This window comes from Malus sylvestris, chromosome 6 (assembly GCF_916048215.2).
Source record: "Malus sylvestris chromosome 6, drMalSylv7.2, whole genome shotgun sequence".
NCBI classification, from domain to species: Eukaryota; Viridiplantae; Streptophyta; class Magnoliopsida; order Rosales; family Rosaceae; genus Malus; species Malus sylvestris.
In genome coordinates, this window is record NC_062265.1 from 32,034,592 (window position 1) to 32,050,677 (window position 16,086).

Below are 16,086 nucleotides of genomic sequence, written 5' to 3' on the forward strand. Positions count from 1 at the left end.
CCTAGATCCTCACAAAGAGGATCTGGAGAGGATCCTCATTCCTTGTAGTTGTTATACCCCATGACATGAAACCAGTTTGATTTTTAACAATGGCTCATTTAAAAATATTTTTAAAATCGTCAAAAGTGCTTTTATGCAAGATTAATATTTAGTAAAAATACAAGTGAAGTGATTCCTACAATAAGTACATAATTGATATTTATTGCATGACTGGTGCTTCTTGCATGAAAAACTTGAAGTACTTCATACAATAAGCACATAACTAATACTTTTTACTTGAAGAACTTCACGTACGTTTAAAACTCAAAATTATATTTTCAAAAAACTCTTATAATTATAAAAACGCTTCTAAATAAGCCCTTAGATATTACAATTAACAAAGAACGACATGATGACGTATAATCCGCGATAGGTAATTGCTTTCGGTACAAACCAAGAAATGAACAGTGTTAAAAATTGTACACATAACGAGATAGAGAAGAAAAAAAGAAAAGGCACCCGGAAGCCGACACCCACACACAGAGCCACTATCACCGCGCACCGTCAACATCACCAAGTTTTTTCATTTTTTTTTTTTTTTTGTGTATCTAGATATTTACCCACATTTCCTGTTTTCTCACACCCCTAGGCTCATCCCACTTCTCACTCTCTCTCTCTCCCACTCTCTCTCTCTCTAGATTCAGCTGTAGCTTGCTTGCTTTGAGCTCCATTGTTAACTTACCACACACTACTCTCTCTCTCTCTCTTCAACCATGGCTGCCCTAGCTTTTGCAGCTCTGCTTCTTTTAGTCATGGCTGGCCAGTCAAGTAAGAACACATATATATTTTTTCCATATAATTTTTTTAGTGAAATGGGTCTTTTTTTTCAACACCATATTTTCCATACTTACCTAATCAAGCCTATAAATTTTTTATTTTATTTTTTTTTTAAATACCATTTTTCCTTACTAGTTATGTGTTCATTTTCCTTCTTTGTTTTTTCTAATTTCTAATTTGTATTTATGTTAAAAGATTTCATATTTCTCTTAAAGTTTGCATTTTTGGGTTTTTTTTTTTTCAGAAAAAGAAAAATAGATCTGATCTTTGATCTTTGATCTTCCTGCCATGTATAAACTCACCCCTTTTAATATTTTGAGCATCTGATTTATTTATTTATTTGTGGGAATTATATTTGTATAGGTGCAAATTGGTGTGTTTGCAAAGATGGAGACCCTACGGCCCTGCAGAGGGCACTGGACTATGCCTGTGGAGCTGGGGCAGATTGCAACCCCATAAAACCCAATGGAGTTTGCTACAACCCCAACACTGTCAAAGCTCACTGCAGCTATGCTGTCAACAGCTATTTCCAGAAGAAGGGCCAATCCACTGGCACTTGTGACTTTTCTGGCACTGCAACCGCTACCGCCTCTGATCCCAGTAAGTCCCCAAATCCTTCTCTTTTGGGTTCATTTTTTGTTAAATTTTGGGTTCATTTTTTTGGGTATGGATCAGTTAGATTAAAGGTGGTAACTTTTTTTTACCATTCTATGGTGTTTTTACAGGCTCAAATGGTTGTACTTACCCTGCCAGTGCCAGGTATGGTTAATTTGAACCAATTCTTTCCCCCATTTTTCTTGGATTTTATTTGGTTTTTTGTTATCTTTTTTGGTTAATTATTTCTGCTTGAATCTTTTGAATGCCATCAAGTTGCACTCCACGGTCCACAGAGTTTACTCTTTGGATTTCAAATTTTAGGGCTAAGCTTAAGTAGTGAATTGGGATTGCTGCTTTAGGGCAAAGCTTAAGTAGAAATGCAGGAAAAGCACTTTTCTTAAAAGACAAAAATGTGATTTGAAGGGACAAAGAGTTACCATACTCCATATATTAAGTTTGCAGTAAAAAACTTGGGTTAATTTTGTTTTCTGCTGTCTACTGTTTTCTTTGTGAATATTTTTAATACGGAAAATGTTTTTTTATCCTCTTCTGCATTCCGCAGATTCTCGTTTGCTTTATTTAACTATAAAAATAAATATAAGCGCTTGCCGAAATCGTTTTCCTTTCATTGTAATAACTCATATTATCCAACACCCTCCTTTTTCTTTTTTGCTTTGATCAATCTAAATTATCTAATTGGTCTATTTTTTTAATATTTTCGACTGGTGTTCAAATTTGCATCATGATTTCCTGACTCCTTTATTGGTAGTGGAGCTCAGTAAATTTTGGAAAACGAACCTCTCCGGAACCTTTTTCTAGGGGTTTGGAAGATATCGTGATCAGTTTTTATTAGATATTATTTATATTTAATTTTAAATTTTAAATTTCAAATAATTTCTGAATGACCATACGATATACTATGAACGATAATAATCACGGCATCTCTCGGATCTCCAAAAATCCTTTTCCGTAAATTTTGCCAAAGAATTGGGATCCAATGCATTTTTTACCCCAAAAGGGGGTAAAGTGGTTAAATTGTGTTGAAATTAACAGTAAAAAGGGTTAAAAACATGTTGTCACAGTCACAGGATGACATCTGTCCCTTGTTATGCAAAGCCAACATCTTTTTGGCTTTAGGCGCCGTGCACTGCCATGCATGGTCTGTGATCAGGGTCAGAATTCAAAAGTAACGGCCACAAAAAACCGTGGTGAGAGTTTTTGTCCACATTTGTGATGGGCAGATTTTGTCCGTCACGGAAAGCATAGTACCACGTACATGGTGGGACAATATATATTCTGAGGATTCAAAAGCTACATCATGGGGATGCTCAATCTCTTTGAGATCTGAGCCAGCTTTTTTGAAGTTTTGTTTTCTCGACTTTAATCCCACTTCACCGTTTTTTGGTAGGACTAATCTAAACTCGGTTTGGGTTTGGGTTTGGGTTTGGGTTTTGTATTTGTTTTTGTTTTTCTTGCTGTTTTTACCGGATAAGTGGGGAAGGACTTTCATACACCCCTCAGGATGCTGCTATGGCGTCTTGGGCTAGTGTTATGCGAATATGACTATTATCCGAGAGGGACTTACATGTGCCGCCTCGGATGCCACCAATAATACAATGCCACTTTTCATACACTCTTCGGGATGCCACTATGGCGTCCCGGGCTAGTGTCATGCGTATTATGACTATTATCCGAGAGGGACTTACATGCGCCTCCTCGGACGCCACCTATAATACAATGCCATGTGAATCGCATGTAATTATCCACTTGGATAAGAGTCATAAAACTCGTGCATTACTCTTCCTATCTTTTCTTCTACCTCTTATGCATCTCATTCAACTGTAAAAGATCTCTAATTTTTAATTAGTATGTTAAAACTAATTATTTATTCAAAAGCTTTCCCGAAAGGGCTTTAGATTAGATGCTAATGTACTTTAAACTACTTTTGTTTAAAAGTAGTGTCATGCTCGTTCCTCCTCATACATTAGTGGATTTGGAGAGATGGGGCCTACTATAGTATATATGAGTGATTAATTGATAATTATTAATTATCGCCTCCTAAACAAGGAGAATTTTTTCAGTATACCGGAAATACGACATGGTACACCAAGTATCATATACTCAATGACTTGGAACCGGCATGAATTTAAAATCAGCTCACACGATGTTACATGCCTAAATATGCTCTGAAAAACATATGTTCGCTTTAAGATGCAAACATTCCTGTTGTTCTTGGCTATAGGATTGAACTTTTAAAAATCTTTGTGACGTTGTAGCATTGCACATATAGTTCATTGGCTTCGTATTCGAAGGACAACTTTGAATAGTTATTGATCTTTCTGAACTTTTTTTTTAATAAAGATCAAAGCTTGCGTTTCCAGCATCTCTCTCTATCTCCAAGGTTGACTACTTTTGCAATATCGTAGGTCCTACGCAGCATAAAGCTTATCTCGAATAGTGCTGTTTAGGACCTACGATAAGCTTTACGATGCACGGTCTCTGTTCAGCCACTGCGTAACCATGTGGGAGCGTAAATTTTCTTGTAAAATCATAAACTTGTTTATCTTCCATGATTTTTTGTTTTGTATGTTCTCAGTCTGTATGCTTCACATGATCATATGCTTGCAGCTTCCGTTCTGGCATTTCTAGGTTTTGTGTTTGGTGTGTTAAATATTGTTTCTTCTTTGTCCTTCAGCTCATCAGGTACTACTCCTACGACACCATCCACGGGAACCGGCACAACCCCAACCACGGGCACTACCCCATCCACCGGCACTCCCCCATCCACCGGCACAACCCCTACCACCGGCACAACTCCTACCACCGGGACAACTCCTACCACCGGGACAACCCCCACAACCGGGACAACCCCCACAACCGGCACAACACCCACAACTGGCACAACACCTACAGGCACCACCCCGTACACATCGACTCCTGGAGTACTAGGAGGCATTGGCACGGGCGTAGGGCCATCGGGAGCTGGCATCACCACGGACGACAGCGGTGGGATTAGATCTGTTGACACTGCTAGTTTGTTTTCTTCTCTCCTAACCCTGTTCTTCTCAGGCTTGATGCTTTGGTGGGGCTAAAAAGGAATTTAGAGGGTGTGAGGAGGAGGAAGATGGGGGTAGGATGTGCCATTATCGAACATCTTAGGGGACATCCTTTCTAAGTTTTTTGTATTTTTGTATCTTCATTGCCCTTCTAAGTTAATTAAGTTACCGTATTATGTGGGAAAAAAGCAGCTGTGGGGAAAAGCAGATGGGCTTTTGATTCCTTTTGGGTGTTGTGAAGCATCTCTCTCTCTCTCTCTCTCTCTCTCTGTTTTTCCCTTTGTACAATAGATTTAGATCTAATCTGAGAGTGTACTAGCTAGTCTCTATTAATTCGATGAGTATTTCATGGTTTCGTTTACTGAGTCACTTCTCCTTGCAAACAAATCATGGATCGACTCGCGCTTCTTGTTTTGCGTTTACTAAGCATGCACGCGTTAGATTGGTTCGCTTGTGAGTAAGAGTGACTTGTTGCATGTTTCAATCAATGTTCGTCGTAAGAACAACCATACCTTTAGATGCATTTTTGTGAATCTGAGTAATGGTTGCTCGCTCTATTTTTACCGTTTAGTATTACGGTTTATTGATATTCCTCTTCACTTGTAAGTGAGAGGTCTTAGGTTCGATTCTCTTCATTCTGAGGCTAAACTTATCCCCTCTCCCTTAGTATAGTAATATCGTTTGTTTAAAAAATTTTGATTAGGTGCAGCAAAACCTCTTCAAATTAAAGGTTGGGAGCAACTATTATTCGAGTTTACGAGTGAAAAATGTATTTTGGAGTATAGTTCACATATCAAAACGTCTATACGGTCATAAATTGTAGTTGAAAAATATTGTTTATTGAATTTTTTTCTTTTTTTAGCCTTGATGAATTGTATTCCCTAGATATAATTTAGGAAATTTTCATGAAAAAGGCTTGGACTAAGTTTATTTTAATAAAAAATCATGTTATAACTTTATTTAATTAAAAAAAACTTAAATTTTAGTGAAAAACCCTTAAATTTTAATAAAAATGACAAAATAACTTAAATTTTAATGAAAAAGACATAATTTTAATATTTAAAAAAAATCTGACACGCAGATCACAGCGTCCTCACACAATATGAAATTTAACGATACTACACTCACTGTTTTTGAAATTTAACGGTGCTACACTGTTTATAAAATTTAACGGTACTACACTGTTTATGAAATTGTACGGTACTACATTCTTCTCTCTCCTCTTCTTGAATTCTCTTGGCACATTCTCACCTTCCAAACACATTTCTTCTTCTAATTTTCTTCGATACTCATCAAATTTTCTCTATATCTCTTCAATTTCTTAACTTTCTACACCAATTACTTAATTTTCTTCTATTGTCCGCCCATCTGCGACTTCCTCTTCTCCTCCATGTACAATCTTAACTTTCTACACCACGTGTTATTATGTAAGTGGTGGGAAATTTTATTTTTTTAACACAAGAATCTCACCACTTGTACAGAGACATGGTGTATCACTCCGTGTTCTAGGCACATTGAAAAATCTCTCGTCATTTTGACAACTATTGAGAAACAACACCACAAAAATAAAATGGGAAAATGTAATTCAATTTGAAGTCTTTCTCTTCTCCTATGCAAAAAAAAAAAAAATAATAATAATAATAGCTTAATGTTAGCTGACAATGGGGAGAAAACAGAGTGGAAATGGGAGGTGGAGAGGGGTGTGCGCACCAAAGCATGTGGTGTTTTTTTATTTTTTTTTATTTTGTCTCTTATAATTAAATAAAGTTAGTGGATGATTTTTTTTATTGAAATGCAAAGATTTAAAGTCATTTTCATTAATTTTCCTTAAAATTTATAGGACGCCAAGTAATTTATTTCTTTCACATGTACCTAAAAACTCAAAGACGTGTCATCAATTCTAAAAACAAAATCATTGTCCCAAATAATTGTAGAGAAATATTTTAGGTCAACTTAAGGTTTTATTTGTGATATTGCATATTTTGTAATTATTAACAATTATTGCTACATGTAGGTGTATTTCTTTAAAGGTAAGACTAAAAAAATTATAACTTATTACAATGTAGTGTTTATTTATATACATAATTGTCTCAAGTTTGTGCCAAGTTTTATTATGATGTTTAATGAAGTTACTTTTATAAAGCATTATTTTAGAGAGTTTTTCTGTAGTTATAGTTGAATCCTAATTTTCCATATTATATATATATATATATATATATATATATATATATTTATTTATATAGAAATTGTTATCGGCGCTCTAAAATTTTCATTTTACATTTTAAACTTTCTATATTTTAAAAAAAATACACTCGTAATTTGTGAGGAGTATAAATAAAATTTTTGAACTGTCAATATCAGTTTTCTTTATATAAAGGGAATTTTAACGAAAAATTCCTGATACTGTTTATTTTAACGAAAAAATCATATTTTTACACTAAATAGTCAATCCTGGTACTATTTACTTTACTATTTATTTTGTCATTTTCGTTAATTTTCAAAATATTTTCAAGATATTTTCATTAATTTTCTTTTATATAAATTGAGGAAAACACATTATCATGGTGGTCCATGATAACCTGGCCTTGAGCAAATAGAGCTTTTAATGTAGAATTAATTTCCCTCACCAACCTCCTCCAAATGGCTAAAAATCCTTAGTCAGCAGAATCATCTTTCTGCATCGCCAGATGACATTTTCACATCACAATTTCCATATTACCCTGATAAAGCACCTAAAAGCAAGGGCAATATTGGCTTTCTAAGTCTTATTCGTGTATTAATTAAGGAATTGTTATTAACACTCCAAATTTCTCATTCTATATTTCAAACTTTCTATATTTATAAAGAAAAATACACTTATGAAGAGTGTAGAATGAGATTTTTGAAATACCAATAATACTTCCCTTTAATTATCGGATTTTTTAACGTGAGAAATTTTAGAATGAATCGGCCCATGACATAAGTCAAAATCACAGTTCATACCATGTGGGTATACAGGACAAATTGTCCAAGATATTGCAATGTTTTTCACTTTCGTTGTGCCACTAACTAAACACATATTGGTTCTTACGTCTGCGCGTTTGATTTCTAAAAGTTAATAAGCTTAGCCTAGTTTTTGCCAAATTCATCCGCCAACAAATTCATGGAGCATTCACACGCAACCTAAAATCGCAATGAAATACGAAACTCTTTATTGGGCCAGACTGGATCCTACTGCGGCCACAATGTGACGATCATGAAATAGGTGATCCAACGGAATATTTGGGGTAAAATCGAGAGTGATGGTGTATACTAATATTCTTACGGCAGACCCAGATCGTAGGATAAAATATTGTTGTCGTGCGTAAAAAAAAAAAAAGCTCTAAAAATAAAATTAAAAAAATTAGGGTTTAGGGATTCGAGAGATTGCCCACATGTTACACCAATTTTTTTAATCTAAAGTGTTGCTTATATACGCCATCTACGAGCATTTGTTAACTCTCAATGTATTTCGTTAGAATATATTCTGACATTTCTGAATGTCAGAATATGGAATCACATAATAAATTGTTTTATTAGAATATTCTTAAGTGGTCCTGGATTTTCTTTTATTCATAACTAGAAGTCTAGAATCACGTTACGTTCACTGTTGTTTTAATTATTGGTTTTTTTTGGACAAGTGGTTTGTAATTCAGTTGGTTAAGAGCATTCGTTCTCGTTTTTTGGAACCAAAGTTCTGTGTACGAATTTCCTTTCTCATAATTTAAATGCATTTAGTAAAGATTATCCTATTATTTGTCGAAAACAAATTATAAATCACTTCTTTTTTTGGCTTTTTGTTCAAATGTCCCTATAAGTATTTTGATACTATTTTTTTTAGATTTGATATCCAAGAGGCATTTCTCTTTGAAGACCTTATGAAATAATGAATTATAAATTTTAATTGCTGAAATGATCACTTCCAGATATTTCTTAGTTGTCATTATTTGATTTTGATTAGTGCAGCAATTGATGTTTGTAGAATCTGTTTTTTTTTTTCTTTAAAAAAGGAGAACAATTGGTGATAAGCCGTGGTTATTCACCATTTCCAGGTTCAGAGAGGCTATACAAAATTTCACTATGCATGTGGCCACAGTCAAGTAAACTTACCACATATTTGTAAAATCTTTGACCATATGACCATAATTGGGCTTAAATGTTATCATTTTTTTGGCCCACAGCTACCGTGGCCCAACCTCTCTTTGGGCCTAAAGCCTAATGACAAGTCTCACTTTTTGAACATACGATATTATTTACATTAAAATATAAATTACACTTTTTATTTATTGTTTCGACTAAAGCAATCGGATGATTCTGTATAAATGTTGTCTTGGGAGGACGCACCTAGGACATTTCTTTGGATTGAAATATTTGCTAAACTAGAGGGCTTAATTTGAAAAAAATTATGGCATAATCAATGCATAATGTTAATGACATCATTTTCCAATAAATATTAGTCTCGTGTTTAAAAAAATGAATCATGTGTCAAATTAACTCTTCACATGTCATGTTTGGTTGCACGAGAGTATATTTCGTCCAACTAACACAATTGAAAAAGGAATTAACTTGGCTCCTCAAAAGATGAGGAGGAATTCCTCTTCAAAACACATCGCGGCCTATTCATGGTATAAATAACTATTTATCTATACAAAAAAATTAATGAAATATGAGATTGTTTAATAATCGATTGTTAATATATTTGTTACAGTTAATTAACTAAACAACCTCATTTTTAATTTTTTTTTTACAAAAATACAGTGATTTATAATTGATTATAAAATGTTTAGAGGAGAAATTTAGTGTATTATCCAAGCATGATAAAATTCATAATGTCACCGTTGTTTTTCAAGGCAATGATATTTACACATTCATTTATACTTTTCACGCTTCTCTCAATTAATGTCACTGCTGCTTTTCAAGGTAGTGATATCTACACATTCATTTTTACTTTTCACACTTCTCTCAATTTAAGATCGTCAAATAGAATGAAGTAAAAAAAATAAATGATAAAAAATTAACAAGAATGTATAAGAAGTAAAAATGACGTTCTCTTGTATCTTGTATAGTGCGAAGCTATTAGCTACTTGCCAATTGGTCCATTTACAATTGAAGACCAATAAAAAAAAAGACACTGTTTGGCGCCTGCTCACTCACTCCAGTCTCCAGGTACATTTCTGTGCTGCCATTCGAGCTCCATCGGAGTTTGCAGCTCTAACCGCCATTAGAGATAGCACGAAGAACGAAAGCATTGCTTTTTTACTACAAAATTGAGAGCTCCAAGAAAAATTCACATGGTAAAGTCCCCAAAACACCCTTCTCCTTCGCCAATATTTCACATTCTTTACATTTGCGTCCTTCTGCCTTTACTTTCATCGTATTTTTGCTTTACTTTATTTAATTGGACTGTGATGGCTGCTCTTCACTGTTCGAACTTCAATGCCGTTTGTTGGTTTCTTCGTTCCCTCAAATTTTAATTTTTTTTTTAAAAAAAAATTTCTACTGTAACGTCTGAAAGTATCACATATTTTTGGTAATCTGAATTTTACAACATTAGCTGATTAGCTGCTAGGTAGAGTTAGAGCGCGAGTCTTGGCGCAATGAAAAGATTGTTCATTTGTGATCGAAAGATCACTAGTCAGAGTCGTGAAAATAGCTTATTTGTAAAGCAAGATGAAGGTTTCTTAACTCCCTCGACCTAGCAAAGCCGATAGCCTTGTTGGTTTGGAAATCACTTTTTTTAGCTACTTGCTAGTGTTGAACATGAATTTTTAGTATGTTACGGTCTATCTTATACATCAAAATATTTAGCGGTTAATTTTTTTTTATTAAAATTCAAAAACTATGATCTAACAGCGAAAAATCCTAATTTTTAGTAGAATTTGCGGTTGAACAGTTGGTGGGTGTGTACATGCGAATTATAGATGAGACTTTGGCTGTTTATGATGTATTTTGGGTGAAATATGATTCCTTTATACACTTTCTAAGTGCTTTGATTTGGAGAAAAACTTTCGTGTCACAGTGATATATTGCTTCTTTATTTTTCTCACTCATCACTTGAAAGTCAAATGATGGGTGAAAAAGAGAGAATCAATATATCCCAGGACACCAAAATATTTCTCCTTGATTTCAACTCTTTGGATCGTGAAGAAGAAAATGAGCGGAAGGAAAAGGGTAGTGATTTTTGCACACCATTTTCCAAATATTGTTGGCCTTTGATTAATCGTACGGCTAAAAAAAAATGTGTGCAAGAGGAGAAAATAGTGTGTAAAAATCATTTCCCGAAAGAAAATGAGAGAACCTTGACTTCTTCCTGTCAAGCGATTTGGATTTTGCATTTCCTTCAATCATTCTGGGGTCCTACTGCCACATGCTTGTTTTGTATTTGTACCAACAATTTAAGATTTACTTTGTACAAAATTCTATAGTGTTTCGGAGCATATGAAACTTTTTAACCGTTAAATCTTGGTTTTGTGTTTTTAAATAAAGATTTACGGTTAAAATATGTGTACTCTGGGAAACCACAGAAAATCCCTTGTAACATATGGTGGTATTTCTTGGGAAGTCTTCAAGATTGAAATGGGTGATTTAAGAACACAGTGTTCTGACATCTATTGAAACTGTACAAAATATGTACTATAAAGCACACCTCCATCTCAATAAGCATAACTTGAAGGCTGCCCCAAGAACCCTGGCTCATTATTTACAACACCAAGATGTAGCACATTTTGAACATCCTCCCAAGTAACTTGTTCTCCATAACCTTGTCTCTGGGGATAAAAATAGCACCTGATTTGACATAAAAAAGTTTAGATTTCTGTGTTAATCTGAGTTTTATTGTTCCCATGATGTTTGCTTGCTCTCTCTGGAGTCAGTATTCATATATATATATATATGTGTGTGTGTGTGTGTATCGTGCTCGTAAGTTCGTAACAAGAACTTGGTAAACTATCCTTAGAAGAGGTAGGCAGTTGCAAGTTCCAGTAGCTCTATCTTAGAGCTATGGTTTCTGCTGCAGTAGCAAGTTTTTGTTTTCACAATTTTTCAGTCTCCTTCTACTTTTCATAATGCTCATTAAAATCGACCTGTTAATCGCTAGCATCAAGCGACATTAACTCAGCTTGCAGTGTTTAAAGCGCCTTACCTGTTTCTTAATTAGTTTTGAAGCCATGAGTTTGATCAGTATGTACTTCCAGAAAGAATCTGAATCCACTTGAAACTGCATAGGTTATATGCACCGTATAATGATTTTTTCTGGATGTCTACATCGACTAGTTCTATTTTTTTATATATATACGAGGCATATGGAACTATTTCTACGAAGAAACCTTTCTGTAATATCTAATTTGATCTTCTTATTCTGTAGGACAAACCTTGTGAGGTATGTGGCGGTATAGGCTCTGCAGAACTGATTGCTACTTGCTTTCAATGTAACAAAGCTCGGGAACACATGTATGATTTATCGTCAAAGTTCATTTGTTTGCTTGGTTGCCACCCGCTTCCAGTACAACTTTAGACCGTTTGATCTGTATCTATATCGTCAAAGTTCATTTGTAAAACTAAGAGATTGTGCATTTTTTGTATAACCAATTCGGGCACTTATTCTAAACCGTTTACTGTTTTGATTTCCAGATATTGCATGAAAATCCTCCTCATGTTTGTTCCAGAAATTTGGGTTTGTGAAACATGTAGATATGGAGGTACAACCGCTAAAAAATCTGTTAGAAAGGAACTCTCTCACAAGGCTGCAGGATCAAACACCTTTGAGATGGTTCGCTCTGAAATGTCGCCATCTATGCGCTCCAGAAGGCTTACTGAAGAGACCGGCAGCTCAGGTCGTCTTAGAAAGCAAATGTCACCAGGAACTGGCAGAGTAAAGTTTATTCCTATTGAAGCTATTAGAATGTCGTCATCTGGAGCACAAAGAGTGGAAATTTCTTCACCGCGTAAATTGCACTCAAGCTCTGGCCGAGTAGATGCCAGGGAGACAATGTCTAGAAGGACTACCATTGAGTTTAAATCAGCCCCGAAAAAATCCTCTTCGGAGAAGGGGAAGGAAACTTACAAAAGCGTACCTGCTGGACATGTCAAGCTTTTCGGACATGGAAGTGAAGGAATCAGTTCAACCACTCAGGCACAAGAGTCTAAATCATGCACTGAATTAAAATGTAAGATAACTCAAACATCCGTTGCAAGACAATATTTTTATGAAACTGTTGACAAACAAACTGGTTAAAGTTGAATGCTGCAGTTGTCTCAAATCTTTAACGCATTACATATCGAGTATGCTTGGGAATCAGCTCTTGAATGCGTGTGTAGATGTCACAGATCCTCTCTTTAAGCGTTATGTTAACCGTAAATGTTGCAAGCAGGTGTTTATGTACTTCCTATTTACGATTGACCTTCCGATTTGTGTTCCAGATAAAGCAATTCCTATCGAGTACAAGAATCAAGTTCGTAGCAAGAAAGAGTCACTGGATACTCCGTGCATCAACGATCCAGGCAAAAGAAAATTCTCTTACTTTATATAACGTTTTGGTGTGCAATGTGGTCCTTAAGTTATGTCATTGAACATGTGTTTGCGCAGGAGGTAATTTACGTGCTGATGCTAGACCGAAGAACTCTGACTTTCAAGGATGTGATCCGCTGAACATTTTGCCCAAACCCGAGATAAATCTGCCAACTCACCCAGTTTTAGATGCTACTTGGTGGTGAGTACCTCATATTTCACGAAGTTGCACACTCATTTATGTATTCTGAAATTGCCATGATCCTGCCATGATCTGATAAATATTGCTTGTTTGGTGATTGTGATTAGCGGAAGCCTAGAGATCCTTGATACGGTTGCTTGTGGTCAATTTTATGATGGATTCCGAGCTCATATCCCGGAAAAAGTTCATCCAAAAGCTTTAGAGTGTTCAAGGCTCATGCCTAACGTGCTCCGGTGCACGTTGCTCCCTTGTTGCGACTGTTGGGCAGAAATCTTTCAGAATTACAGTCCTACCGTAAATGACATGGCGCTGTTTTTCTCCCCTGGCGATTTCGAGAGGTCTGTTCATGAACCAAACCTCTAGTGCTTAATATGCAATTGATAAATAGATGATGGTATGCTAATTGAGGAAGCCTGAAATCATAATGTAGGTCTAAACAGCAGTACTTTAGCCTATTGGAACTTCTAGAGACGCGAGATATGGCGCTGCGGACTGATATAAACGGCGTCAGTCTATTGATTTTCTCTTCTAAAAGGCTGGATACGGATTCTTATGGTGAGTGTGATTATGTCTTTTTTCAACGTACATTGAATCTAAGGAGTTATTCAATCCAATCCAATCCAATGCTAGACACCAAACGAAGACTATATGTCTTCGAGTATCATTGTATCTATTCATTTGAGTCGTCGTTTTCTTAGGATCGGACGTGGAATCCTTCCTGTGGGGAGCATATTACCCTGCAAAAGGCCGTCTGGCAGCTCCACCCCTTCTGAACTACGACTCCCAAGCAAATGCAGCAAATGTTGAGCAATGAGCAGCCTTTCTCAGAAGTAACACGTTCAATGACTGTCGCATTCCTCCCGGGTTCTCTAAGCAAGCTGCCGGTGATGCTGCACGCGACACGATTTAACAAATTCGATGGCTAATCCGCCGTCGGTGTGGTTCTATGTAAATCCTTTATAAGAGTTGAAACACTTCCTGTGAAACAGTGGAACTAGAGATGCTTCTATCTACACTACAAAATGCCACCGAAAAATAAGTAACACAGAGAAATGGGTTGCATAATGTATGCTATGATATCACTTGTTATAACGTAGTAGGATCTTTCGCACAACTTTTATTACACAAATTTTGATACTCGTTTTTGTTGGGGTCATTTCGTGATGTATTTTAACAATTGCATTTTGATTTTATTCATTTGATTAGGTACATTACTATGATTTTACACATGTCTATGCATAAACATACAATAATACCTTAAACAATGTGATGTACCTAGCGATTAAAGAAACTTAAAATCTAATATGATTTTTCATGCTGATAATGTCAGATAGACCAACTTTTTAAACTAAATTTTATAAACCATATGACATGATTATCGATGATTGGACTATTACTTAAGTTTACTAACGCGTTTATTTCTTATTGATAATATATCATATGGTGTGCACAGTTGGTTTATCAAGCATTATTCCTTTCATAATAATATATAAGCGGCGGCTTTGCGCCACTTCATTTCGCAACGTGGCACGAGGAGCCAATAACATAGTTGCACGTGGTGGTGGTTGGTGAAAAATCTTAGCATTTGTATATTGAATCTTTTGGGATGCAGATGATACGGACGTTGTGGATTCTATTAGGAATGACTGCTGTCTGATTATATTATTAGGGTGTAATATCAACACACCCCTTTTACTTCTCTCACATCCTTTTGATTTTCGGCCGTCGGATCAGATGAATTAAAGAAGATCAATGGACATAAATTAACAAGGGGTGTGAGAGAAGTAAAAAGGGGTGTGTGGATAGCACATCCCATATTATTATTGATGCTCATGTAATGGAGAGATTTTTTAGTGTGATCGGTACACAAGATAATATATCACGTGTCACTATACAAATGATGTGATATGTGTGTTAAAAAAATAATAACTTAAAAAATAAAATTTTTCACCACTTATATAAAAACACGTGATCTACTCCTTATATTCCAATCATAATAAAAAATTTCTCCACGTAATGAATTCTACAATTGTAAAGACTGTTCCACTTTGATTAACTAAACAGTGGTGAATGATTTTCTATTTTCTATTTGATTTTTTTTTGTGACGGTTACATAATTACGTGGTATTGTTAATTTAAGTGTTCCAAATGCTCCATCTCATATCCATAAATTTAAAATATGTATACATATTATAACATGAATAAATCAATATAAACACGTAAAATAAATACACACATTATAACATGATGATGTTAGATTAGCAACACTAAGTAACAATGTGAAGGTTACACATTTCTCCCTGCTAACCTAGCAGAGATTTTAGGTCCACAATGTTACAGAAAGAAAAGAAGTGATGGGCCACCAGAAGAACAACGGATGGTGATTGGTTGATAACCCCACTATGATTTCAACATTTTAAATATTTGCAGTTGACTCCTCCTACTTTTGAGAAGGGGACTGCCCAATTACATGGCCACTGAAACCATATAAGTTGTAGGTTTGAAATTTTTTTCTCTTTAAAAAAAAGGGACAACTGGTGCAAAATTATGATTGTCCATCTATTTCAAGGGCCGAATAAACTCATAGAGTCATTTCAGTCTCCCTTGACCACAGTCAAGCATACTCACCAGCTTGGAGCCTCAAACCTGGGACCTCCCTAATTTTTTTGTATTTTGGGAGCCGGAATCCGCGTCCTTACCATTGAATCACTGGTTGTGGTTAGTTGTAGGTTTGAAGTTTGATGACAATGAAATATGTGAAAAAAGGGAAGTGATATGCATATTCTTTAATAACCAAGGGGTGTGCTATCCACACACCCCAAATTACTTCTTACACATCCTTTGTTAATTTCTGTCCGTTGATATTTTTCAATTCATCCGATCCGACGGCC

The 16,086-nt window shown here is 35.4% G+C and overlaps 2 protein-coding genes across 3 annotated transcripts; both read left to right on the top strand.

Moving 5' to 3' along the window:
• The first annotated feature begins 607 nt into the window (after positions 1-607).
• On the top strand, positions 608-4,825 carry LOC126626619 (PLASMODESMATA CALLOSE-BINDING PROTEIN 3-like). Its single transcript, XM_050295993.1, has 4 exons — positions 608-807; positions 1,180-1,416; positions 1,542-1,575; positions 4,109-4,825. The coding sequence occupies exons 1-4, from the start codon at positions 753-755 to the stop codon at positions 4,503-4,505; spliced, it is 723 nt and encodes a 240-aa protein (XP_050151950.1). The 5' UTR covers positions 608-752; the 3' UTR covers positions 4,506-4,825.
• Positions 4,826-9,618: 4,793 nt separating this feature from the next.
• LOC126625390 (uncharacterized) lies at positions 9,619-14,388 on the top strand. 2 transcript variants are annotated; one of them, XM_050294496.1, is made up of 8 exons: positions 9,619-9,781; positions 11,851-11,936; positions 12,117-12,652; positions 12,906-12,986; positions 13,072-13,195; positions 13,303-13,533; positions 13,626-13,750; positions 13,894-14,388. In XM_050294496.1, exons 1-8 carry the CDS (start codon positions 9,779-9,781, stop codon positions 14,007-14,009), a joined length of 1,302 nt encoding a protein of 433 aa, XP_050150453.1. In that variant the 5' UTR covers positions 9,619-9,778; the 3' UTR covers positions 14,010-14,388. The 2 variants fall into 2 exon arrangements, with proteins under 2 accessions (XP_050150453.1, XP_050150454.1); XM_050294497.1 differs by lacking the exon at positions 9,619-9,781 and adding an exon at positions 10,929-11,228.
• Positions 14,389-16,086: the final 1,698 nt, after the last annotated feature.

Bases quoted from the DNA above. Each gene is read 5' to 3' on its own strand.
- LOC126626619 (XM_050295993.1), top strand. From the start codon at position 753: ATGGCTGCCCTAGCTTTTGCAGCTCTGCTTCTTTTAGTCATGGCTGGC. The intron at 1,417-1,541 runs GTAAGTCCCCAA...GTGTTTTTACAG, and splicing joins CGCTACCGCCTCTGATCCCA to GCTCAAATGGTTGTACTTAC. The intron at 1,576-4,108 runs GTATGGTTAATT...TTTGTCCTTCAG, and splicing joins ACTTACCCTGCCAGTGCCAG to CTCATCAGGTACTACTCCTA.
- LOC126625390 (XM_050294496.1), top strand. The intron at 12,653-12,905 runs GTAAGATAACTC...TTTGTGTTCCAG, and splicing joins ATCATGCACTGAATTAAAAT to ATAAAGCAATTCCTATCGAG. The intron at 13,196-13,302 runs GTGAGTACCTCA...GATTGTGATTAG, and splicing joins GTTTTAGATGCTACTTGGTG to CGGAAGCCTAGAGATCCTTG.